The sequence below is a fragment of the Tauraco erythrolophus genome, chromosome 10 (genome assembly GCF_009769465.1).
Source record: "Tauraco erythrolophus isolate bTauEry1 chromosome 10, bTauEry1.pri, whole genome shotgun sequence".
Taxonomy (NCBI): Eukaryota; Metazoa; Chordata; class Aves; order Musophagiformes; family Musophagidae; genus Tauraco; species Tauraco erythrolophus.
In genome coordinates, this window is record NC_141474.1 from 14,960,781 (window position 1) to 14,986,999 (window position 26,219).

Consider the following 26,219-nt stretch of genomic DNA (forward strand, 5'->3'; position numbering starts at 1 on the left):
TAATGTGGTTCTGAATATCAGATCCTGGAGTTGTGAATTTCTAGGATTGTTCTGACTTAGGCAAATAACCCTAAAAGAGAGTCTATGTGTCTACAACTGTAAAATAAAAACTAAAGAACTACAAAATTAGAAGGGAATGAATTTCAGAAGCAGGGAAAATGCCTTCTGACACTCATTAGCAAATTTGCCAAATTGAGGTAGATTTGCTATATTTTTCAAACTTAAAATATCAATACTTTAGTGTATGTCATTTCTACATTTTTAAATACTGCAGTAGAAGAGAACTGCTGCTCTTAGTCTACTGTTTCTGCTAAGAAATCATCTGCTGTTTCATTCCTTTTGCTACTGTTGCTTAAGGAAGCAGCTACTGTTCCTTCCTTAGCAACCTCTATTTATACAGTAGCAACTGACAACTTAAAGATATTCTATTCAAATATCCTAAAAATAAGTCTGATGTGATGAGAATGAAGTGCTGATTTAGGAAAACAAAAGAAAAGCCCCTTTGGATCTCACTGAAGACAGGAGACTTGAAGCTAATCCTAGCAGGAAATACCAGGAGTAAATCAAGACCCTTGCCTTTTGGCACTACTTTGCATTGCTGTCAAGACAATGTGATAGATCTTTTTTGAGATCAATACCTGTTATTTTCTGAGCAATTAGAGAAAACATTATAAGGATGTAGTCTTGGAGCATGTAGTTTTCCAGAGTGAAACAGAGAATGTCCTTGGTTTTATATTATCTTTATTCTATGGAGTCACACTCAAAAACAGTGAACACCCGTGCAGAAGAGGGGGAATAAAAGACTAAGCAGACTATATATTGTCAATGGAGGGGGAGAGCTTTCCCATGCTCAGTCTTCTTGGGAAAGAAACCTAGTGAGTAGGGACTTGATGTCAGCTGGTTATGTGACAGAATTCTGTCATCCTGGGTCTTCTATGGGAGTGTTGCCTGCTGATAACGTATACGTTTCGGTCAGTTACCATTTTGCTTAGAAGAACAGATAATCATGAGGTGTTTGAGCTTCAGTTCTTTGTCAGATTAAGAGAAGTCAGTACTCCCCTGGCATTGGACACTACGCTGCTGCTTTTTATTGGCTGCCTGATGACCTGCCTTCCCTGTATATTTAAGGTAAAAGGCAACATTGTGCATTTTTGAATTAATAAATGGAATTTTTTCTTCAGGAATCTAGTGATCTGCATGTAGACGTTAAGAAAATCTCTCTCATGGATGTAATTTGTTTTGAAAATTCGGACGGTAGGACCACTTCTACCTGTATACTGCTATAAACCTGAAACTAAAAGCTACTCATAGTTGAGGGGAAGAACCACCTCCACAGGCTCAATGGAAGAGCCAACTTCTACAAGTCTTGAGCACTGTGGTGGGAGATGCTACAAGGTTTTGGTCACCTACAAGACTCTTTATGACCTACTTGAGCTCCAGTGTGTGATTTGATTTTCAAATGTACCGCTCACTTCACTGTGGTTGTAGTTTCAGTTGGAGGGAAGATTGCTGAGAGACATACATGTCAACACAAAAGAGAACAGTGCTAAAACTTTCCTTTTCATCCTCAGTGGCCTTACTATACCTGCTCTTTTGTTACATGGCTCTGTGCTCTATCTTCACTTTTTCACTCTGCTTCTGGCATTTGTCTTTCTATTAGATGTTACATACTGCTGTGTCACATCGTGTAATAACCAGCAAGTGTAGCTGGACTTAGGCCTTTGCCAACACAAAATGGATTTTTCAGGTGCAGATATGAATATGAAAGTAGAAAATACAGTGAGGTATTAGTTATTTTAATGGGAGTAGAACAACAGCAGAAAATGAGATTGTTTCAAAAAAACAAAAGAGTAAGGAAAATTTGATAATAAATGTGAGTGAGATAAAGGCTTAAATCTGAACACAGGTGGAATTTCAAAGCATATAAAGTGCAATGACTTTAGAGACAGTGGGTGAGGATTTTCTGTACAGCTGGTAAAGCAAACAGATCGTGCTAGATTAATTGATAACAATGCAGATCCCACAAGTGGTGGTCTGATGGTCATGTTTACAGGCACAAATATGGCCTGAATTTGTGGTGAGTCACAGACTAATGGGAAAGCAAAGACCGCGCAGAGCTGCATGTATCATGCCTTCTGCAATACAGCAGAAAAGAAAATTTGTCAGAAAGAACTAGACACTGTCTATTCTGGTTTGTGTAACTCTGGATGGGAGTAAGGGGACTTGTTCCAGATTTAAATAGGATACGTAGTAGAGGGTGGGAGGGGTGGTTTTGTATCTTTTTATCATTTACAAATCAGACCATATGTTTGTTAATTCTTTCAAATACACGTAGTATTTGAAAGCAGCACTCCAGATATGACAAATGTCCCTTTCCGAAGCAAGCTTCTTGTGTGGAGCTACTCATACGTGAAAAATCACCAACAAAGATGTACAGGAGACAACAGGAAAATCCCAATCATCATCACTCCCCCTCAGCCACCTTGTGTCCTCCTGCTTTGACAGGTCCCCTTTCTGCACCTCATACCCCACCCTGATCAGGCTTTTAATGAGACCTCAAAAGTAGGCCATCGATGCGAATACAGTACCTCCTCTCCTGTGCATCTCTCTCTGCTCCAGCCTGCACTCACAGGCCATTAGCAAGGCTTCAAACACAGCTTTTGCATTAGCTGTGAGGAGGACACGGGAGAGCTGCAGCTTCCCCTGTCACTGCTGTTCTGCAGCTAGAGCTGAGATACCCAGCTGTGCTCCCTCCTACTAGGGTAAAAGGATACCAGACATCTTCGGCAGGCCAGCATCCTGTCGGAAACTGGGCTGTGGTCTTAATTGCTGGTGAATATTTGCACATTTATATTGTTACATTGGTATCGTTCTTCCTGACAGACTTAGTTGTGACAGGAGGCTGCAAGCTCACGTAGAGCAGTGGTTAGCCTTGGAACAGGGAAAGGCTCTTTCACCTGCCAGATGGAGACTGGAATTATTGTGTGAATTTCTCAGCTGTGTCTCCCAGAACCTTTAGGATGTCCTGGCATGGCCCTTTTCCAGGACATTATGTTATCAGAATAGGCTTTCAGTTCATCATTTCTTATTCCTTGAGTATAAGATGGATGCAATTCCCATTCATTCTCTGTACAGATGCCATCTTTTTTTTCATATGCCAGTTTCTTATTCTTGATTATGTTTTGAACTATTCACTCTTCCATATTGGTCTTTTATTGCTCTTTTTACCAGATGGCATAAAGAGCTTTGCAGCATATATTAATCTGTCTTAAAAAAATTTCCATTTCCCTTCAGTGCCATTCCTCTCTGCTGAGTTTTACACTTCAGCAGTGTTTAAGCATGTCGTCTTCCTCATTGTTTGATGTTGGCTTGCAGTTTAGCATTTGGCTTAGGATATATCATAGACAAATAGATAGCTTTGCCTTGCACTTGTCAGCCCTTAGGGTCCCGTCTCCCTGTGGCAGCGGTGGAACTATGACATTCTGCCAGTTTGTGCATTATTGGACGTGAATGCTGGTATCAGTGCAGAGGTACAGGCAGGGAGAAATGTGAGACTTTCCAAAAGCTGGGAAGAGACCTCCTGGTCTGGGCAGCAGAGTCCTCGTGGCTCTTGTGGCACAATCACTCATGATATTGAGGAAGCTCTGTCACAGGCAGGTGTGGTCCTTTTGGAGCCCTGCTGTCATGCTCAGTGCTATTGTTACAATAACAGCTGTATTTTGCTGTTTTGTCTGTACACTTCTGTTTCTGCATCAGCAGGTTCAAAGTGGATTAAGTAGTGCCAGAAATGCACAGGCTTCCTGACACTTTTTAATTTTCTATGTCTGGCCTCTTTGTGCAAACATGCAACATGCTGATATGTCAGCCCAAGTATCACCTCACCTGCTTTCACATCCATCCTTCAGACACAACTGACCGTGTTTTCACCAAGGAAGCCACACAATATTGACTCTCTTCCTCCTCTTTCTCTCTTCCTCCGGTGTCTCCCACACTACTGTAGTCCCTTTGATGTTGGTGCTATTTTAACAAAGACCAATACACAACAGAAGTAGCACTGTTTATGATGATATTTGCTTTCTTACAACATACCTGGCTACACGTGTGATGTGATTTGTATCTATTAGACTGTAGTTCTTTTGCACTATGAATTGTCTGTATCTGGGTCTGCAAGACACCTCATCAAATGGAGCTTTCATCCCAAATGTGACCTTTAAATGTCATCCATAATCTTCTGTAGACACTTTTATCTATCTAGGAGACATTTGGGATCCCACTGCTGAGCACAGTATCTGCAGATCTGGAACAGTGGACCATAGCACTGAGATGCTCCAGCCAGCCTGTGAACATGAAAGAACAGGCCAGGATATATGACCATCTTTTATGCTGCTGAACTGTGCTGCTGATGATTTAAAATTCAGATTACTATGAAAGGGGGAAGACATGAAAACAAAAAAAAAGGAGAGAGAAATTTAGCTAAAGATTTTAGGAGCTGTATAGATATTAAGATTCTGAAGGGGAAAAGTTGCTTGCTGAAGTAACCAAACATATCAGATGAAAAATTACAAAAAAAAATCTTCACCCAAAAGGGAGTTTCCAAGTATTCTATCAAAGAAACCATGTAAGTGCAAAGAAATGCAAATAGATTTCTGCTTTTTTTTTGTGAGATTAAGCCTTTTGCTGTGCCACCTTATGCAGGAAATTGCAGTCTGTGATCAGTGTACAAAAGTATAAATTGACTATATTTACAGACTATATTTATGTAACAGGGGTTTGTTTTCTGACCTGCTGTTCCCTGAATGAAGCTCATCATGATCACTATGCGCAATCAAGTGGAGTTTTGCTGAATACGGTGTGCAGCCAGAACTTCTGATATCAGCTGGATAAAAAGGCAGCTTGGGAGCTGGAGGTGATGGCTACTGAATCCATCATTCACTGTTTCCCTTATCACCACACCTATACTGCTACAAAGAGAGATTAAAACCAAATCACTCAATTTACGACCTTAGCAATAGAAACTGCCACTGTTGGTAATAGCATTACAGTTTGTAATTATAGCAGTTGAGCGGCTTCTATACAAATGAACAGGCAATTTAGATGTGATTTGACTCTAGATATCAGAGTCCTGATGTTTGTCATGGTTCATTTATTTCTGGAGAGGTCTGGGAGAAGGATTTGTCAGTCAGGGGCTGAGGGAACATGAGGGAGATAATTCTGCAGCTGTGCAAGTGCTAGCTCAGCATTTTGAATAATGACGTAGGGCTCCATTTATTAAATAAGGTACTCTGCCCTACAGGACTCTCTAGCTATGACAAGGTGCTATACAGGATTCGCATTTGTCATCTATTAAAGCAATTGTGGTATCTAAACACAAAATTGTGGGAAGAGACACCTTCTTCATCCTAGTATAGTCACCTGCTCCTGCTACACCTGCCCAGCCCACAGATATTTCTGAAGCACTTGGGAGACTCCAGAGAAGCGAAGGTTCAGTCTGAAGGATCTGGGGGAGTTTTAATTTTTTTTTTCTCTGTAGTAGTTGTGTTGTGCATCTTTTAGTACCTCGCCTCAGAGTTAGCCTAATGAACCAAAGCTTAGAGAGTGAAAGTGCAAGATCCTGCAAACGAAAGACCTTGATTTGGACTGGAGGATAAGTGAACCCTTGAGAATTAGTGGGAACAGTAAAAATACTGGAGACACATTGAGTTTTCTTGGAACTTTTAAAAAATAATGCATATCTCCTTTCTGTTGATTTACAAGGTGCTCCTGTGGCAAAGACTAACATAGAGAAAACACTTATAGCCATATTTCCTCAGAACAGAAATACCATTTAATAGGCTTTTATTTTCCTGCATTCTTATTTCTTTCACGTGATACAATCTTAAAATAGTTGAAAAAACTCTCAAATATATGCTTTCTTATAAGATGTTTAAACAGGTGTATAAAAAGGGCAGATGATTTTAGCTTGATGGATGTCAACCAACGTGGTCACTCAAATAGTTAGAACCACATTGCAGTTTGACTTGCTCTTTTCAGCAGCAAAGCAGCAGCTGTTAGAAGTGAGCATTGCTCTTGTTCCCATTTCTCTGTTCTCCTGGTCTTCATGTCCCAGCCAGTATCAAAGAAGCAGGATGTTTCACATAACAGCAAAAATAAAATCTAAGCCCATCTTTGTCTTCCCCTATTCTTCAAAATGGTGTTGTAAAGGTCACCTTTGGTGCAGATAGAAGCTTGTAGCTATGTCTTGTTTCCTTTTCTAAGTGGAGTTTAGTCTGAGTTGTAGTCCAAGATCTTAGCCATTTGATGACAAGATCTGCAGTACATTTTGTATTCTGGCTAACCTCCAAGTATATTCTGCCTGGCTTAATTTACACAGTGACACCAACAGACCGATATAGTTTCTACTCCCTGTTCTGCAATTTGGTATAGTGTTTGCTGTGCACCACTAGAACAGCCAATCCAAGGCAGTCGCTGGGGGAAAATGGTAGTGGCTGAAGAGAGTGGCTGTCCTGTGGCCAGGCACTCAGTGATGCAGTGCTGGATGGTGGTCTGGGCTCACTAGTTTAGGGGATATGGTTGCCAAGGTCCTTAGACAAACTTTTCACAAGAAAGATAGATGCATGAACTGTGTCCCAGACTGATTTTTGAGCATGAAATGTGCCTAATGTTTACCCTGTTTGGAAACACATTCATGAACCATGAAGGAGAACTGTGAGGAGAAATATTACAAGGAAATCTCATTCTGAGAGGCAGCTGGTAGTACTAGGATTCATATTTGCATATTCTGTAGCTACTGAGCAGTGCCTTTCGGGTCCGATTGAAGTCTGTGGCAGAGATTGGTGGCTAAGATTTCTCACACCTTGGTATCTGTCTTACAATAGAAAATAGGATTAACTGAAGGATAGTAAAATAAGTACATGAATGTATATGTGAAATGTGAAATCACAAGGGAGAGATGGGGAGGACAGAGTTGGGAATGTAGAAAGTATGTTTTAAGCAGGACATTCAGTTTGGAAAGCACTGAATATAAGAATTAGTAGCCTGTGCTTTGAAAATCATTCTTCATAGAAAAATCACATTCTAATTTGTGTTTTGTATGGAGTTGTTCTTTATTATTTTTTAAACTCAAAAAAGATCTCTAAATGCTTATTAGAAGTTCTGTTATTTCTGAAAGTGTGTAATTTTATTTGATAGCTACTTTTATACTGATGGATCTCTTTTTGCTTACTGTAATGTTGTATTTAGGCCTGAACAGATGCTAGTAGAGCTATCTTAGTAGAACTATATCTGACTTGGGCTTTTTCCAAGCCATTGGTAGCAGTTTTACTTCTTTGTGTCCTTGGGCCAAAGTTTTCAAATGCATTTAACTTTTAAATGTTAGTATTTTTTCAAAGATGTTAATTGCCCATATCTACATGAAGTGTGCCTATGTCGGGATGAAGCCATGTAATATTAGGCTGAACACTGATTTGGCTTAATATACTGGCAGTTATGAGCTGCTGCTGGAATGGACCTACAAGGGTCAGCTTGAAAGTCTCAAATTTTTGGCTCTATGCAGAGAAGTATGATTGCATAGGATGCTGAGCTGTGGAAATACATTACTGTGGGACACACACAGCAAAGGACTTCCAAGCATGCTGAGGAACTCAAACTTGAGATTTTGGAATTTTTCTCAAGCTCTTGATGACCTCATTGGACACAGCACAGGAAAGCAATGAGTGCCTCATCACTGACTTAGCGGGGGCAGAGGCGGCCTAAACAGTCCTTGCAGAACAGATTAGCCTGGAAAGATTCCCAGGAATGGAAAGTATAAAAGCAGAGATTATACCTCATTCCAGCAGGGTGGTGGAAAAGACAGGCCACCAGTTCACCCTTCTCAGCATGTGCACTCAGCACAGACATAGCAAGAAGTGCTCTTCCCCATGGAGTGGCCTTCCTCTTTCCTGCTGGGGCATTCGTGCTGGCCACAGTGCTTGCGCTGCCCAGGCAGCTCCTGTTAGGCCTTAAAACAGTCTGCAGAAGGCAATTTCTCTGGGCCAAGAAAAGGGGCTTATATACCATAGCTGAAGGATTTGCTAAAGTCTGTAGAAATCAAATGTCAATGCTTTAGCTTGCAGTGGGAGTTCAGTGGATTAACTTTTGGGTGCTTTTGAAAAGCACAGTCTATGCTATTTATTGGAAATTTTAAGAGGCAGATTCGTGGCTTCCGTAGAGCTCTTTTTTGCAATAATAGTTTTTGGATATTTTAAATCTATTAAGCCCAATATAGGAATATTGCTTCTGAAGCAAAGAAATCTTCACCTTGCCTTTACTGTGTATTAAGAGGTTTCCCATGCTTACAGGGCGGCAGGAAAAAAGCTATGCAAAGTTCAAGCTGGGGAACCTAGTTCTGCAGCATGCAGCCATCACGCACTTAGCATGTGTCATTTAGTAATGCTTCTGCCCCTACTTGTCTTTGAATAAACCAGAAAGAAAATTTGCCAATACCTCTGATGTTGACTCAAAACTTCCAGTTTAGATGAACATCTTTTGGAAGGAGGAGAGAGAGAGAGAAGAAAAAGTTGAGAGCTGAATTGTTGTTTGGCATGTAGGCTGAGGACTGGAGGTTTTGTTTTTTTCACGTAGGTTATCTGTGGAAATGTGGGCAAGTCACTGGGAAGTGAAGGCCTGTGACTCATCCCAGCTGGTGCAGCAGGCATCTTAAGAGGAGTTACTGGAGGATGGATGGCCCTTCAGAGGAGAGGGAGTCCTTTATGCTTTAATTGCTCACACATTGCAACATGGATGATCATTCGTGTTTCCCTGGTACCAATAGGTTTTCTTAGTGGTGAAATAAAGCAATGGCTCCTACATGTAAGGATGGAGATTTTCTGAGCCGGATTGGTAACTCTCATGATGCTGCTGAAAAGATAATATTTAACCTGCTCGAGAGCACAAACTGGATTTTGACCATCCTATCAGTTTCCCATACGTTGTGAGTGGTTGTCACATGCCATCACAATTCAGTCAGACGAAATATTTTTCCACTATTTTTAAAATATATACTTAAATATAGTTTAGTTGAATGAGGTCCCTACCGTTAGTTCTTGAGAAACATGTTTTGGTGTAGGGAAAATTTATCCAATTACAAACCATGGAAAAAACAAGTTTTAAATGAAAATGCTATCAGGCGTTAACTGTGAAAGCACCAAAAGTGCTGCTGTAATAATTTATCTTTGTGCGTCCAAGCAGTCTTCTAATGGAAAAAGAAGTATTAAATTGCGTTTATGGCATATTATGATATTCCCATCATTCCATTGCAGAATAATACTCCCATGTTAGAGAAAAATCTGTGTGCTTGCATTTAAGCATGAGAGTGTTTCTCTGATGTTCAAGAGTTCGTTTTAAAATGAAATTTTACAGCCCTCACCACCATTCTTTAATAGAGCCTAGCAGGCTTTTATTAAAAATACTTTCTAAGGTATTTGTGATAATTTATGCTTCTTTGTCCAAGCAATCAAACTTTTTATTTAATTTAGAGAAGCCTACAATAATTAACTATAAAAACGAAATCATGCAAAAGCTGGGCATCTTCTGTAATGCAATTAATACAATGAAATTCCTTCTGAGATCAAGGGTAGATCCTATATCTATATCTCATTTTTGTCATTTCCTCAGGTAACAAATTAAACTCTATAAACTTTATTAAAATACGTTAACTACAGAAGTACTCTGGTTATCCTTTTCTGGTTTCTATGCAACCTACTGACTGTACTGTAATATAATATCAATAATACACGATATTTTTATTTTATTTGGTAATGTGTACACTTTTAAAATAATGGAAGAACAGTTCCCCAGCACTCATCGATAATTCAGTGCAGTGCTCCAAAGTGTACTTGCAATTCAGTTCTCTTAATATCATCTGCAGCTGTTATAATGGTGCATTGTACATTTGCAGACTGAGATCACTTGGAAATAAAAACAAGATTTAAAATACTTCTAAGTAGTAAATAAGCAAAGAATTATATTCTTCATGCTCTTTACTGCAGATGTTTTTTCCTTTTACAGGTTATTTCAGAACACCTCAGGGCCTACCTAGTAGTTTATAGATAATAATACCCAATTAAACTATATAGTTTTCCTCCACACATCAACTCCCTGAAAGAGTCTGGTGGGTGAGGAACCAAAGAGAGCATGTGGAGGTTTAGTTTTTAGTGACTCAGTGTCAATAAATTCTCTGGTACCAAATTGCTGCCAACTGAATAATTTTTTTTTTTCTTTTTTTCCTTTTCCCCGTCAGGAGTTAAGAAACAAAATTCACTTTTTAAGGGAGCTGGGAGTAGAAAGAACTTTATGTGCAAGAAATGAGATGGGGAAATTATCCTTACTCAATCATGCACCTTGCATGCTTTTTGCAGCTATTTCCAACATATTACTGAGTATTTATTTTAATGGTTATTGCTGGCACTTGTGAGTACTGTGTACTGTTTAGAACCACTTCTAACTCTGTCCGCAGTGCACCCTCTGTGTCCACGGATGTTAAAACAGACTTATCTCTTCTTCTGCAAAGGTAATTTTGTGCTTCTGAGAGTGAATTTTTCCACCCTGGCAATTTCCTTCTGCCTTCCCTTCCCTCCTGCTGAGTTTGGAAGCAGCTGTGTGCCGTGACACGAGCTGTCACCCATCTGGCCATCTCCTTGCCCTGCTACAGCAGCGTGAGGAGTGGCGTTCAAAGGACACCCTCCAACTGCTCCTCAGGGCTTGGAGCAGTCCTGGCACTGCCACTTCTGCAGGAGGAGTTTTCATTTCAGCAGGAATTGTGGCCCCACAGTGCTCATTAGACATTTTATTGGAAAGATTCGAAATACTGTATTGCAGAAGCCACGTTCTGTTGAGAAGAAGGATGGTTCAGGAAAAGTTTATGATGGATTTGCAAGTTGAGATGCACTCTTTTCATTTCTGAACTTGGAATTGGGCTCTTTATAGCTGTCACTCCCCTTTGTGTGCATTTCAGGACAAAGGTCTTTGCTCTCTGAGGCTTTTCTCACTAGGGGCTTGTTTTGATGTTTAGCGCACTGCAAGAGGCTTGGCACTTTGCATATTTTCTAATAACTGCATTTCCTCTAGACAGATTAGACAATACTGTTGAAATATATTTTTTCCTTATGAGCAGCAGCATCTCCTATGTCCCTGATTTCTGATAGATGAGTAGTCAGGTACGTCAGACATTTTATCCTGTGTCTCTGCACAGTGCACTGGCTGACACTGGGACTTGGATTAAGTGAAAACAGAAGGCACCAGACTCTGTCGAAGTGGGTTTCCAGCCACTGGAAAACTCCAGTATTAAAGCCAGGCTTTTAGCACCATCGTGCTCAGTTTCACAGCTATAATATGACTGTGGTGTTACCTGTCTTTCGATACGCATACCCTGCTCAACAAATGAGGCTATAGAAGAAAAAGTCATCTTCACATCTTCACTAGGGTGTTTGGGGTTTACTTCAAGGAAACAGAAGCAAAATGTTTCGTTGAGAAAACTGAATATATCTTTATCAAAGAAAAGGAAAAATACTGAGAGAAACAATTAGTATGTGCTGAGTTGTAAAATTTTGCAAAATAGACATTTTCTTCTGCAGGAAGCCTGAATTGAGTTCGGTGTGGCAACATGTAAAAGAGGCCATGGTGAAAGTAAGCAAGTGAGGAAAGGAGAAGCTCCAGCTCCTTGGGAGCTGCTACAATGTGTACAAAGGATTTTTTCTGTGAGACAAGTTTAAAACTGATGAGTTTTTAAATTAACTCCAGGCATCTATTACCATAGGGTTTTGCTGAAGCTAAGAGCTTAGTAAGATTCAGAAAAATGAATTAGAAGATGGAAATGTTCATGATTATTATAGATAGGATTTCAAGCTATTTACAATAAAATTAAACCATTAGGCTAAGGAAGCCATCTTAGTCCTGAAGAGAGGACTTTTCCTATAAGATTGTTATTTCATATTTGCTCTTACTCAATGTCTTGTGAAAATCCAGTGCCGATACCCCCCAGAGACCTCATACTGGACTAAATGGAACTTGGGTCAAGTGTACACTTATAATCCTCTCTCAGCTATTTTATATCTGTGAATTGGCTACAAATGACTTTATAAAATGTTTTGGGTTTACAGTCTGAACTGTTCATATCGGAAGTGAGCAAATCAGTAATTTGGCAGCATTTCTGCTTTCTGCCTGGCTAACTACTTACATACAAACACTTCCTAAAGACAGACCTTTGGTTTGGGTTGTTTTGTCAAAGTGGTTTTGGTTAGTAATAAAATACAAGGTGAAGTCTCGTTGGAACAAGGTGATAATGATGCAGATTTGACAAACATGATTTGTGTAGCTAGCAATAGTATGTAGATCGTAAACAGATAAGGAAAGTAAGATAAATCGTGGCAGGGCATAACGTAAGGAGTAGACATTGGCATCATTTCCCATGTTTTTTTGGTACCCTTCCTCTTGATTTTTGCGACTGTTAAAGTAGACAAGATACAGTTGCTCTACATGTAGCAACAAGGCATGCAAATACCCCCCTCTTGGTTTATATTCAAGAAATAATTCAAATATTAATTTAATAAGTAATAATAGAGAATTATTAACTTAAATATGACAGCTCAGGAATGAACCTATAAAGAAGTCATATGAGGGCATCGTCTGATCTTTTTATAGTATCACATTCAACATTAGTTTAGTCTATAGTCCTTTGCATATGTTGCAAAGCCTACCTTCTATCTCTGTCCACCGGGATAAGCAAGTGTGGGAGTGGGCTGCAGGCTTGACACGGACTTCTTTGAATTACTTTGAACTTTTTATTTTTGCTTAGCATTGCTACTTCTTAAGATTTGTTTTCTTTGCAAAACAGAATTCCTTCTAATATTAAAAACTATGGAAAACTTTTTTGGTGTTTTTTTTTTTTCAATAGAAGTGTGAACAGTATTGAATATTAAAGAAATTACAGTACAGTGAAAAGGCATTATTTGTTGCAATGCTAAACGCAGAGAGACAATAAATGATTCTATAGTTTACAAAAATATGAATCACTGAAAAGAAATGTATCAAGACTGTGGTGCAGTTAGTGAAATTGTTTCAAGGTTTCAGGGCTAGAGATGTTTAGCAGTTTCTAGAAATCAGCTATAATCTTAATATTCTTTGCAGTGGTTTAGCTTAAATTGTATAACATTTACACTTGCTCCAAAAGGAAGACATGCTGTGGAAAGAGACTGGATCAATTTTTTATATTGATCTGCAGTTTACTCAGAGGTTTTGACTACACCAGGATCTGATGTTTTTCCAATAATTTGTAAGCGAAAAGTAATAAACTGCAGTAAATCTGATTAACTCCAAACTTAGTTTTAGGAGGATCAGTGGTATTTCAATAAATAAATATATTGTTATCTCCTCCACTGGGGTTTTTCATTTGGAAAGACACAGCTATCTGAATACACTATGTGTGAACTGAGCAGATCTGACTCCATAACATTTAGGCTTATTGTATAACAAATAGTTTGCCACAAGACCCAAGAGGATGATGTTTTGGGGCAAACTATTGAATTCCTGTGGGTTATCATTTGATGTGGTTAATTACATGTACAGTTGTAAGCTTAAGGAATTCTGTTCCTTTCGGCAAAGATTCATCAATGCATGAAATTGTACAAAATGCCCTGGATTTTCATGCATGAGATCTCCTTAGTTACTTACTGCATCTCAAAAACCCTTTCTTTTTCACTTGTGTTTCCCTTTGTAATTGTCTTTGCTATAGGAAAAGTAGTGTGTTCAAAGGCAGTCATTCAATTTTGATAACATCAGAGCGGTAATATTTTTGTTTCCTTGCGATCAGATCTGTCTGTTTCTCTTAGGTTTTCGACGAAGTACATTCCCATAACAAATGCCACAGGCTGCAGAATCCTTGATGTTAAGATGTTGCTCTGATTAAGAGATAGGCAGCCAGCAAATTAGAAATGCTGATCCTCAGATGCCGAGCTGGAACTTTGATTGGTCACTAGCAATAAATATAAATGTCATATCAAAATATCTTCGTCACTCACAGATAAATACTGCGTGTCATGCCTGCCTCTTTTGCAGCGATCCCTCCTGTTCTCTGCAAAAATGACCAGCAGGCAAAATGTGGCACAGTGGCAGCAAGCAGTAGAGTGGTCCGTGAAATATTATGTCAATTATGTAAAGATGAAGGACATAAATAATACATAAATGAAGTGCCTTGCATAGACAGCAGTAGCTGCAGCTTACCTGGGCCAATCTGTTTAATATTAATTTTCCTCACAGTGTCTAGTGTTTCAAACTGGATAATCTAGTCTGTGCGGCTTCTCTCGAGCCCCATTCAGCTATGGAATCTTTCGCAATGGTGTGTACAGGCCAATATCAACGTATTTTTCAGATGCTTTTGCAAGTGATCTCATTGCTCCCAGACCCACAGCGGGTGCCTGGGGCACTGCAGGTGGGAGCTGCGGCTCCAGGCTTCCTCTGGCACTGCCCGGGCTGGAGCAAAAGGCGTTCCCACATGGAGAGCTGAGGCAGGTCCATAGGAAGAGGCTTTAAAGTGCCGAAGTACCAGCCACTGTCCATCCCCAGCCCTCTGGGGAACATGCCTAGGTCTCATGCAGGGATGCACCAATGCAGGGTAATCACACCCGAGCAGGCACGTGGGCAGGAGATCATCAAGGTGTGAGGGCCATAATGGCTGGGTCAAGATGTCTGTTTAAATGGACTGTTGCCCTCCTGTGAGTTGGAGTACTGTAGCGTGGAAAGCTGTGACCTGCGGTACTGCGGCAATGAATGGCTGTGCTGGCAAGGAGGGATGATAGGCTGCATAAGCTTTGATGCTATGATAAACTTGGGAAGTATAAAATATATGACCTGTTGATCATAGCACTTATGTAAACATTGATGAATTATTTTCATAGTGTTTTTCACCTACTTTTTATGTTGTATAACTGAGTTTTAACAGTGATAACAATGTAAAAAAATCTGTAGTATTCTGAACAAAATCTAATTTCATAAGGGATCTATTTTTTACAGTTTAATTTTAACCCTTAACTACTTGATTTACTTTGTAATTAGTAGGAAATCCATCATGTACTCAAAGAGCAAATACTGTAAATTTCAACACAAGAGGGAAAAAAAAGAAAGGGAACCACATCATCCACATAAATAATGAAGTTGAACCCCTGATTTAAATTCAAAGCTCAATTCAGCCTTAACTATAGAGCTGCAGCTGGCACCTCATAATATAAACACTAAAGTAGCCTGTTGAATTTATCCTTAATGTCCACAAATGAAGTTAGAAACTTCTTTAGAGCTTCGTTTCTGCTTCAATGCCTGCCCATGGTTTTAGATCTTCTGCAGACTTCACAATAGCCCTGTGTTTCCCTGGCTGTGCAGAAAGTTCGATAGCAAACCTGCAAACATCCCTTGTACTTAGCTCTCTGCAGCTGTGCAAACAGCACAGTGTATTTTCAATATTCTGCTTTAAACATGCACATGGATAATTGAACTTCAAAGCAACAGCTCTGCTAATTCTTTTATGAAGATGCAAATTACTAGTGTGACTTCTCACCAGATTGGGAGCTTAATGGAACAATCAATCTGATCTAAATCCGCCCAGAGGCATGAGCACAGTTGGGGGTATTTCTGGGAGTCTAATCCATACTTTACTCACTGGCAGGGTGCAAAACTAATAGTAGCCTGGAGTTAGCAAAGTTTTCACTTTCAAATTCCAATACTGGAGTTACCTCCCCTTATAACCTACATTATTTCAGGATCAAGGGCCCCGATTCTGGTATTATTTGCAGAGATCAAGCAGGAAAATAGAAGTTTAACCAGGGTAAAACATCCAATGTCTTCTCAAAGATTTAGTATGAAAAGATGGAATATTTGTTAAATTCAGTGTCTTCTCTTTCAGCAAAACCATGCTCAGTGGTTGTTAAAATATGTGGTATAATTGGCTCCAGTATGCATGTTTCCTGGTATAGTTTTTTAAATGAGCCTGAACTTGATAAATGCTTGGCATCTTCTCTACTCACCATTACCATTGTACAGCCAGCTTTTAAATGAAAGGCTGAAAAATACATTAGGGGCCTCAAAGGCAGCCAAAGCAATTTACCATCTTGCTTTCCAGTTCACAGAAACAGATGTGGAAGTTTAACTTCTAGCTATTGGGAAGTCCAGCTCTAATTAATTCAATATAGAAAATTAAGGCCCTAGAGGAATAAATGGCTTTGATTGTGCCCTTCACACTTTTGCCTGTCTCCAAACGTGCACCTAAAATGACCTGAAATAACACTTTAAAAAAAAAAAAGGCAAGATATTGCGAACACTTGAAAATAAGTGCAAATTTCAACTCTGAAATGCAATTTGCATTTCTATGGAAGGCCACATAAAACTATATTTCCAAGTAGCTGGTAGTTTGTGATACAAGAAGAGCATCTCTTTTTCAGTAAGTGCTGTGGGCTGAAATTTTGAACCATTTAAGATCTCACCATCTGAAATGCATGTATGCGTGTAGAGGGAACTGTCTAGCTGTTCTCCAGTCCTAAACATGGCTGGGTTTTGTATGTGTTTTGACAAGTTGCTAACTTCTCAAAGGGAATGCAAACAGGATGGCAAAGTGTGAAGCATGGAATGAGAATTCTTTTTCATGGGGTGGACGTAGCCACAGAGGTACTCCTGGCAGCTCGTTAGTGTGTACCTTACTTGCACTAATGCTGGAGCAGTAACAGGTTGTCCTGTATAATACCGTTGTCCCCCTTGAAAGCCAGTCAGATTTTACCAAGGAGGAAAAAAAAACTCTCCTCCCTGTGCAGCACCAGTTCTGTGCATCAGAGCCAGAGTGCCACTGAGCTGGCACAGAAAGCAGGGGTTGGACATGGAGTATGTAGCATTTACTTACTTATTCATTATCTCCTTTTTCTCTTCTTCTTTCTACTCTTTGATCACAGACTCTCTACATTTTTTATTCTACCTCTTTGTGCTCCATTTCCCAATCTTTTTTTCTCTACTGAGTTATTTCCTCTGGGTCTTTTTCCTCTTCATTTTTTCACAGCATTTTTGAAGCAGAAAATGCATCAAAGATGCTTCAAGTTTGAGCTGAACTTTAAACCCCACACTCTTTGAGGGACTTCAGGGCTGAGATGGGTTCTCTTCCTTGATGAGGACAGTTGTGGGCTCGGCATGTCTGGCTGGTCAGGCAGCCCTGGCAGGCAGGGCAGGTACTGTCCCCAGCAAGGACCAGAACAAAATAGGAGCAGTCTGGTGGGAGCTGCTCACCCAAGCCAAAAAAGCACCACAACCTGCCACCTGACTGCTGCCACCATTGCTCTGTCTCCATTCTCATGGATGGAAACACAAGTACGTTAAAGACAACCTGAAATTTTCCAAAGCCTCAATATTTAGTCTGTGAACAAGAGAAATGCTGTGAGTGATAGAAAAAGCCCACAGTAACAGAGATGCTCTTGTAGTGCCTTACTGACAAGCAGCACGAGGTGAGCGATGATCACCTTCAAAAGCTGCATGGAAACAATGATGCAGCTTCCCAGCTAGGGCAATACCATGAAAAGCAATTGTATGAGCCAGGGAGGGGGAAGTTGGGAGGTGGCGATTCCCTATGCTCTCCTTGGGAGCTGTCTTAGTGGCAGAAGCATGGGTGAGTGTCCCACTGTGAACACATGTGCTCTCGCCTCCTTCCAGGAGTTTACCGTGCCACCAAACTATCCTCTTAATAGAAAGGAAATGCTGCAAGCCAGTGCAGCTATGTGCAAGCACCCCTGAAAGACGTGGCCTGCTGGCACGTCGTTAAATCTGGCATTTAAAATTGCTCAGACAGATGGAACAAAAGTATGTAATAAAATGTGACATTTTATTTTATCATCTATATTTGTTAAGTGAATTCTTCTGATCGTTCCCACTGTCAGTAGCAGTGAATGCGAATCAGATTCTGACAATTTGCAGTTTATAAAAACCAACTGCAGGGGTCAGACAGAAAAAGATTAAGTAACAATTAATTACAGGATACACATTCATCCATGGAATCTGGCTATGGTGGGTGACAGCTCAGCCTAACAGAATAAAGTGACACGATTCCAAAAACTTCTGTAGTCAGTCATTTACAAACTACTTCTCAGTATCAGTTGTCTGCTATGTGGTCTTCCTTATATATGTTTCTATGTATCAAAGTTTTATTAGAAATTCATAAAGAAAAAAATATATTTGTTTTCCTCCTCTGCCTTCCACGTTAGTCCCACTTGTTTGCTTTGGTATGTAATAGAGCACCTTCTCTCTGTCCTCTTCAAAGCACAGCTCCATTTCATACATGCTTTCTCTCCCTCTCCGTGTTTTCCTCCCTGCTGCCCTGGACTCACTCCCAGAGGCCCTGCACAGGTACAGCTGACAGCTCTCACAGACCGCTGCAGATAGCCACACTGATTTAACTTCCATTTTTTATTCAAGAGAAGCTAACCCTCAGGGTCAGCACTCTCTGCTTAGCCTGGCTAACGAAAGGAGACGGTGGAACACTGGCAAAAGGGTAGAGTGAGCCCTGATGCTTCAAAGATTGTCTCCCACCCCTCCTTTTCCAATTTGGTCAGGGACTTCAGCAGCAATTATATCACTTAATGTTCATTTAGTGCTAAATTGGGAATATTAAGTAGTAAATGATTGAACTTTTAATTAGCAATTAAATTAAAAGCAGCCTCCTCACTGCAAGAGAAATCTCATTGAGAGCTACCTTTATAACTGACAGTATAAAATACATGTGTGGAGGTAAATATTAATTCCACTGTAGCAGCAAGTAGACATCCCAACTTAAGAGCAGAAACTGCTGTTAGGTGTTTTATCAACAAACTGGAAAAGTTAAAAAAAAAAAACTCTGGCCTTGAAAGCTGACAATCTAAGGAACTGCAATATTTACGTAGACGCTTACACAAATGCCTGGAAAAATAATCGTGCTACTACTAAAATTTGTTGTCGCTATTTATTTATGGTACTGATTTTCTCACTGAAGGAGCCAAATTAGCCAAGAAAGTACTGCCACCTGTTAATAAGGTGCAGAAACGAGCTGGAAGCTTGGAATACAAGGGATGGGTTTGTTCACGGATCTTTCCTTGAGGATCTCATTAACAGAGGGATTTATAGTCTGGGATGCTCACTTGGAAATGGCTGTTCCCCTGATGAAAGCAGACAGTGACTGGAAACCCAGCTGCTTGCAGGTGGGGAATGAGGCACAGGACCTGCTGATGCCACCAGATTTTGGACTTCTGAAAGCCCAGCCCCTCACTCTTCAAAGTGTGGCATCCCTTACCTATGTAAACACAATACCCATACCCTGGCTGCCACTGCGGGCTGAAAAATATGTGGCTGAATGTAAGTGAAGCCTCTTGTTTGCATCCCTCCACTCCGGGATCGATGCTGATCTCTTGCTGCTGCCAGCATTGGTGCTGCAAGGGAAACTACTCAGCTCTGTCGTTGCCCTTAGTACCAGTGTTATCTTTCAGGCTTCCTGAAGGCTGGCCATGTAAATCATAGGTACAATATTTCACTTTTAAGGAACTTGTCACTTGGAGTAACCTATGCAGTTTGATGGTAGTGACTGAATGAAGACAGCATGGGCAGCCCATCGGCTACCTGCAGAAGTAGCAAGCTCCCTGTAGGTAGCACACTCACTGCTTAATGAGTTTGTTTTGACCACTGACTCATGTCCTTCCCTTCCAAGTAGTGTAAAAATATGCACTTATTTGGTGGGTATTTTTTTTCTATATCGGAACTTTTAAGTGAACATTGAGGAGTATTTGCAGGAAGCCAGTTTCAAGTGGGGATGTTTTCAGCAGGTGCACCAAACACTGAATCAGAAGAAGAGCTTCTATCATAGGACAGTTGGATGAAAGTATCGAATCATTGCCTCTTGGGTTTTTGGTTGCACCTCTGAAGAATACACAGGCCAAGAATTATTTGCAAAAATTATTCAGCAACACATTTCAAATAATGAATATTTCAAGTAAATCATTATGGGCCATACTTGAATAGGAAAAGAGGCAAAATAGTTGATAAATTATTCATGCAGCTTTAGCACTAATGTAATAAATATTACATGGTGTCAGAGGGAAATGAAGGGTTTTGAAACAAAGAAAGAAATTAACTAGGAAGGAAAAACACCTGAAAATTGGAGGTGAATACACAGATTCGAGATATGTGAATAATAATGACGAGACTAACAAGAGAAAATAAAAAGGATGACAACTACGAATCACTTTGAGAGACAAAATATTCTTCCTCTTTAGTTCTTTCTCTACAGAGAATATACAAACTTCTCAAACTTCCTTCAGCTCTGTTTAAAAAGAAAACAAAAGAATACCCCCTGGAGTTAGCCAGGGTGACAACAAACCTAGATCCGGCTAAAGGGAATTACATGATCGGAAGTACTGATTTACAGAAGGGCCATAACGTTTGGAGACAAATATAATTTTGAATATCAAATAATGTGTTACTTTTATTTTGTAAAGTGACTTTTTCTCACCAGCTTAATATTGAATTAGGACGATAGGATTGTATTTTTTTTAAGGACAGAATCCATGAGGCCTCTGTTGTGCTTTGAGTAAGCACATTCAGCAGCGTTAGCTGCCGTGCCATTAAACACGTCTGAGTCGTCAGTCAGATCTGCTCTGACGTACCACATCAAGTAACAATGTTATTAATTCCTTGTTTGCTGTTTTGCTCAGGTATAGTGTGTACAGATTCTCACTAGTCTTATCAGTTGACTCTTTGTTTTAACATTTGAAAAATTAGTATTTTTTTAATCTTATTTTTGTGTGAGAGAGGGAGTTAGCCTTCTTTTTTCCTTCCAAATCCTTTCCTATTTACCTTCTTTTTCAACAGTAAGTAGAAAATGGGAGAGAAGAGAGGAAAACAAGTTTAAAAAACCCAACATATTCCGTACAGATTTTGAAAAAAACTATTTTTTCTAAAAGTAGAGATGGAGACGCATTACAATTTTTTCCCCATTGACAACGGACTTGGGCTTCTTTTAACCTCAGGAATAACATACTAAAATGAAATGTTTTACATTCGTCATTTCCATAAGTCTCTCATTTACAAATCTGTCATGGGCACACCAGTCTCCTCCTCATTGGACATTTACCAGCCTTGGCATATCAATCCATCTTTTGCACATCTGCTCAGAAAATGTAATTAGTTATACCCATATGCTGCAGAAGTACATGATAAAACTTAAGAAACAGAAAAGGCCAAGAGACTTGACAGCCTTTCTCCTTCCTACTATGTGTATTTTGTCAGACTTAAAAAGTGAGAAGCTTTTTCTTGCCCTCTGCCACACGGTGGGGATATTACTGTGTCCTAAGCAACTTCAAGAGATCAGGCAAAAGCAATTTATAGTTTATTCTAACACTTTTGGTTCTATTCACTTGAGAACAATCATTTATACTGTAAAAAGATATAATATTCCCCAGATAGACATACATTCTTTCCCTGGTCATTAACATACTTATGAACTTGTCCTTGCAAAGAAATGATAAATAAGACGGACAGAGGTCCTCATCTGAAGTTCTGTGACATGGGAGACCCAGATGAGAAGCTCTTGCTCCATAAAATGACACTCATACATAGCAAATGTGGAAACTCTAAGCTTGTTGATCAGCTTTTTGACAGCCGTGATCAATTTTGCTGGCAAGTAGCAAAGGAGAGAGGGACTACAGTCCAAAACTGAGCTATACCTCAGCAACCAAAAGTTGATTCAATGGCATCTTTGTGCCACTTTGGCTCATAAGAAGACACCAGCATTCAGCCCTGTGTTCAGTGGCCATGTCTCTGCAAAAGGGCCGAGCAGAGGGCTGATGTAACTCCCTTGGACTTTACTCAGCCACAGGATCCTCTAAATTTGCTTTTTTTTCACGAGCAACATTAATGACCTTGCATTCATGTTACGCCCTTCTTTCTTATGACACCATAGTTCAAGGCTATGGATACTGGAATAGACCTGTTGTAACTATGATTTATCCATTAATCCCAGCTTCTTCAAAGTTAAACCCAAGGATGAAATATGCTCCAGATACACCGTAGTTCCATCTCCATGAAAAGGGGTTTGCAGCTGTTCTCAGGATCTGCTGTAATGAAACATTAGTTTAGTTTTTCCCTGGATGGTACATATCGGCCTTAGTTGGTGGCATGTTTAAAACCCAAGATTACAATTGAATTCACAAGAGATTGGAGCTTTGAATAGGACCTCACCATCATGGTGTGGAGCAGAAGCCACTTACCACTTGTTAAATGATATGGTACAAAACAAAATTCTGAAAATGCTGAATTCTGTCAACTCTATTTCCTTGTTTTCTCACTGAAATCCGAAACAATGTGTCACTGTTCACTATCTGAACTAATTCATGGTGATTCAGCAGTACAGAAGCACCATTTCAAGTTCATTTCTGACACATGACATTTAGTTGTTGCGTATGTTGTTTAATGGCTGTACATTTTTCTTAAAATAACAAAACAAAACCAACTTTCAAATTATTAGCATTCTTTTACTTCAGTAGGGGGTTCAAAAGCAAAGCCGTTGTACCTCTGTCCTCCCACTTTTCTTTTAGAGTTAACTTTGAAAAAAGAAAAGCTCTCCTAATTATAGAGGTTTTGCTTTCTTTATAAACTGGCTATTTTAAGTTCTATTTACAAGATCACAATATGAAACATCATTCAAAAACAGTGTGAATTGATTACATCCTTCTGAAGAACATGTAGCAGTAGAATATGCATTTGTAGCTGTTACGCTGCCCTACAATTAAGGCTTTATTGCTTCCCTTCTAAACACATGTTGTTGCTGCTGGAGAACAGCTGAGATACTTAAGATGAGACAGTGGAAAATCCTCCTCCCCCCCCAAAAATCACCCCCCAACCTTTTAGAAACAAATGGCAGAAACACTGTGGTCACTACCAAATATAAGAGTAAAGTCAAGATACCGATTATATTTTTCTGCTCCAGTTCCTTTTTAATAAGCAAATTTTCCCCAAACAGTATTAATAATTTGAACATTGCTTAATTGGGAGACTTCATATTAGAACAGCTGAACACAGTCTTTGGTCTTTTCATTCATTTCCATGGATTCTAGATCACAGCATAATGATCACATCAGGAATATTCACGTATCCCAGAATGAATGAACAGACAAAAAAACAAGAGGCAGCATATAAATACATTTGCATGGTTAGAATTACTCAGAGAATCAATTCTGCTGTGAACTGATCTCAGATTTTTTAAAAACTAAAACTAGTACTGAAAGGAAATGTTCCTTGCACTGAGCAGCTCTCTGCACACCAGTGAGCTAAATGTCAGCTGCCAGCTTTACGGGCACATAGTCGTGCCATGTGACACTGCGCTGGCCATTTTACGGAGTTGGGTATGTGTTCCTACATCCTTGCTACAAAATAGCTGCACCACAAATAATGAATTAGAACAATCTAAGATCTGGATCTGTGTTACTGGAGAGAGACTCCCAAGGAAAATCTTCACAGCTTTGCAGTTTACTTGTTCTGAATAAATACTTTTGATAAATGAGATGACATACTGAAAAGCAGATATGAAATAATATTGCTTTCCATAAAGGTTGTCTATAAGACAAATGCTTCTAAGGGCTGAACATATATAGCAATAATGCTGATCAGCTTTGTCAAGTTGCAGACAATGACCTTCTGCTGTGAAGCCAGAATTCCCATAGCAACCCTCACAAACTTCAGACGCAACACACGTTTGGTGTAGGTAGCAAGCCATATAAAGTAGGAACAGGAACATTTTGAGTTAAGGGTTAAAAACTAAGCTAAATATAATTTAAATCATGAAAGCAAATATCCTTCTACTTGTATCCAAGGTATTTTTTTCTTTCCATACAATTTTTTGATCTTCTGTATTCTGAAATCTATGTATAGACTGTGATCCAAGTGACAGACAAGTTACCTTTGTACCACTCCCAGAATCTCTTTTGAGTAATGAGACAAAGTGCAGCAGCTCCTTTTGCTCCTCAGCGTCTCTCTCAGCACTGGGGCAGCACTGCAGCTAGGAGAACCAGGGTTACCTTTCACCAGCGCGTGCCTGGCTCCCAGCCCTCCGTGCCCTGCTCTTTGCCAGCTCCCCCATCAAAGGACTGTGTGCCCTGTCCTAACATGGCTGTAAAAAGCCCATATTAAACTTGGGTGAGGTGCTCAGCGGGTGACCAGGAACCAGTGTGGGACCTGTAGGAAGTGCTTGGCAGCTCTTCTGGAAAGGCAAAAAAAAAAAAAAAAAAAAATCAGGGAATGTCTGCTATTGGCGTCTCTGCATGTTAGCCAGATAGGGCATGGCTTTTTTCCCCTTGGTTAAAAGGAGCTGGCTAAGGCTTGCTGGTTTGACCCAGTACTGTGTTTCTGTATTAGGGCTGATGCTGGTCCGTACTGAGAGTCTGTCTGCTTCAGCAAAAACTTGGAAATGAAGAAAAGGCTCATACAAAAAATGGTTCTAGGTTCAGTCTTCAGCAGAAGTGTATGTCTTCATTTGCTGTACACATATGTGACAAAATAAGGCACAACTGTATTTGTATAACATTTTAAATTCCTTTAACAATTGTGCTATAGTGCAAAATCATCATCACAGAAGATTATAAATTAGTTGCTTTTCTGGTTTGCACCTCCTCTTTTACATTTCTCCATTACTTTTCTTCCCCACAATGAGATGGTAACAAAACATGTGCAATCGCAGGAGTAAAGCAACATGCTGGAAGGCACCATAAATATTGAACAACTTACTTTACTATGTTAAGCTGTCACAGTTACTTTCCTTATAAATTTGTACTGTCTTGACGGTAAATGAACACGTAGTCTCCAAAGAGCTATTCTCACTTAGCTATTTTCTCTCAAAGCCAATTACAAATCTTTCTCTAACCTTGCTTTAGCCTTAGAGTCATAGAATGGTTTGAGTTGGAAGGTACCTTAAAGATCATCTAGTTCCAACGCCCCTACCACAGGCAGGGACACCTTCTGCTAGACCAGGTTGCTCAAAGCCTCATCCAAGCCTTGCTTTTATGTCAGCAGAGTATCTGCCAGTGGTTTTTGTTTATTGCAAAAGGTATTGCTGCTGGTGGACAAAAGGAGGAGCGGATGTACTAAATTCCGGTAGTAGTTTTTCTCTTCATAGAATTACTCTCAGTTTTCACTTTATTTCATAGACTCATAGGATACTTTTTAGGTTGAAAGAAACCCTCATAAACTTCCCTCTTTTGCTTTTATTAGATAGAACTTTGGACTCTTGTGCTGTGTGTATTGAAGTACCAAGCAGTAAAGAGAGATGAAAATGCATTAGCGATTCTGAAACTTCAATGAGCTGCTGCTCATTTAGATAGTCCCTGCCAGCCTTAAGGGCTCAGTACCAGCTTTGTGAGGTCCAAGCAATTCTTATGGGCTCCTGGGCAGGAGGTGCAGATGTCCAGGGCAACTCTGGCTCAGTCTTGTAACCCAACTGCCAAATAATGCAAAGCCCGAGTGAAAAAACAGTTCACCAATTAGAAGTAAGGAGCTTTATGATAGTTGAACATGTCTGGAGCTTCTTGCTCAGCTCTCATTTGACATGCTATTTTTTTACCTCCTAGTGAAAGCTTAATTTATTATTGCAATGAATGCAATCCCAGAGTACAAATGAAAAAAAAAAAAACCACCAACATGTTACTTCTTTTCATTTGCAAAAGAGCCTGGTGAGGTGCTTTACTTTTGTAAAAAAAAACCAACACATCGTAACATTACAACCACTTGTTTTCTTGTTTTTTGGTTAAAGGGGTTAATTCAAAAAGGCAATTCAGTTGCTCTTTAAGCTGACATAGTGTCATAACAATTACTTAAAGAACAGTGAATCTTCCCCACACCGTGTAACCAACATTGCCTGGATTCCAAGGAAGTTTCTTAGTTTGGCTTTGACAGTTAATGGCTTGGTTACTCTTGGTTAATTATTAATGCAGTCATAATAATCATTATTCCTTAATTAACCTCCTAAACAATAGGATTATCCAAGGAATTATTCCTGCTGAAAACTCAGTGTCATGTCACAGTCTAGATCAAAAATTTTAAACCTCAAAGTACATCTTTTCGCCTGTAGGAATCATAGAATCATAGAATCATGGAATGGTTAGGGCTGGAAGGGACCTTCAAAGGTCATCTAGTCCAAACCCCCTGCAAGG

The 26,219-nt window shown here is 39.7% G+C and overlaps 1 protein-coding gene across 1 annotated transcript in view; it reads left to right on the forward strand.

The window, feature by feature from the left end:
- The window catches only part of PLPPR5 (phospholipid phosphatase related 5), a 109,206-nt gene that overhangs the window by 69,076 nt on the left and 13,911 nt on the right, over positions 1 to 26,219 (forward strand). Inside the window, exon 7 of the mRNA XM_086617305.1 lies at positions 1,027 to 1,128. Coding sequence (XP_086473431.1) covers positions 1,027 to 1,128 — 102 coding nt within the window. The remainder of the gene's footprint in view (positions 1 to 1,026; positions 1,129 to 26,219) is intronic.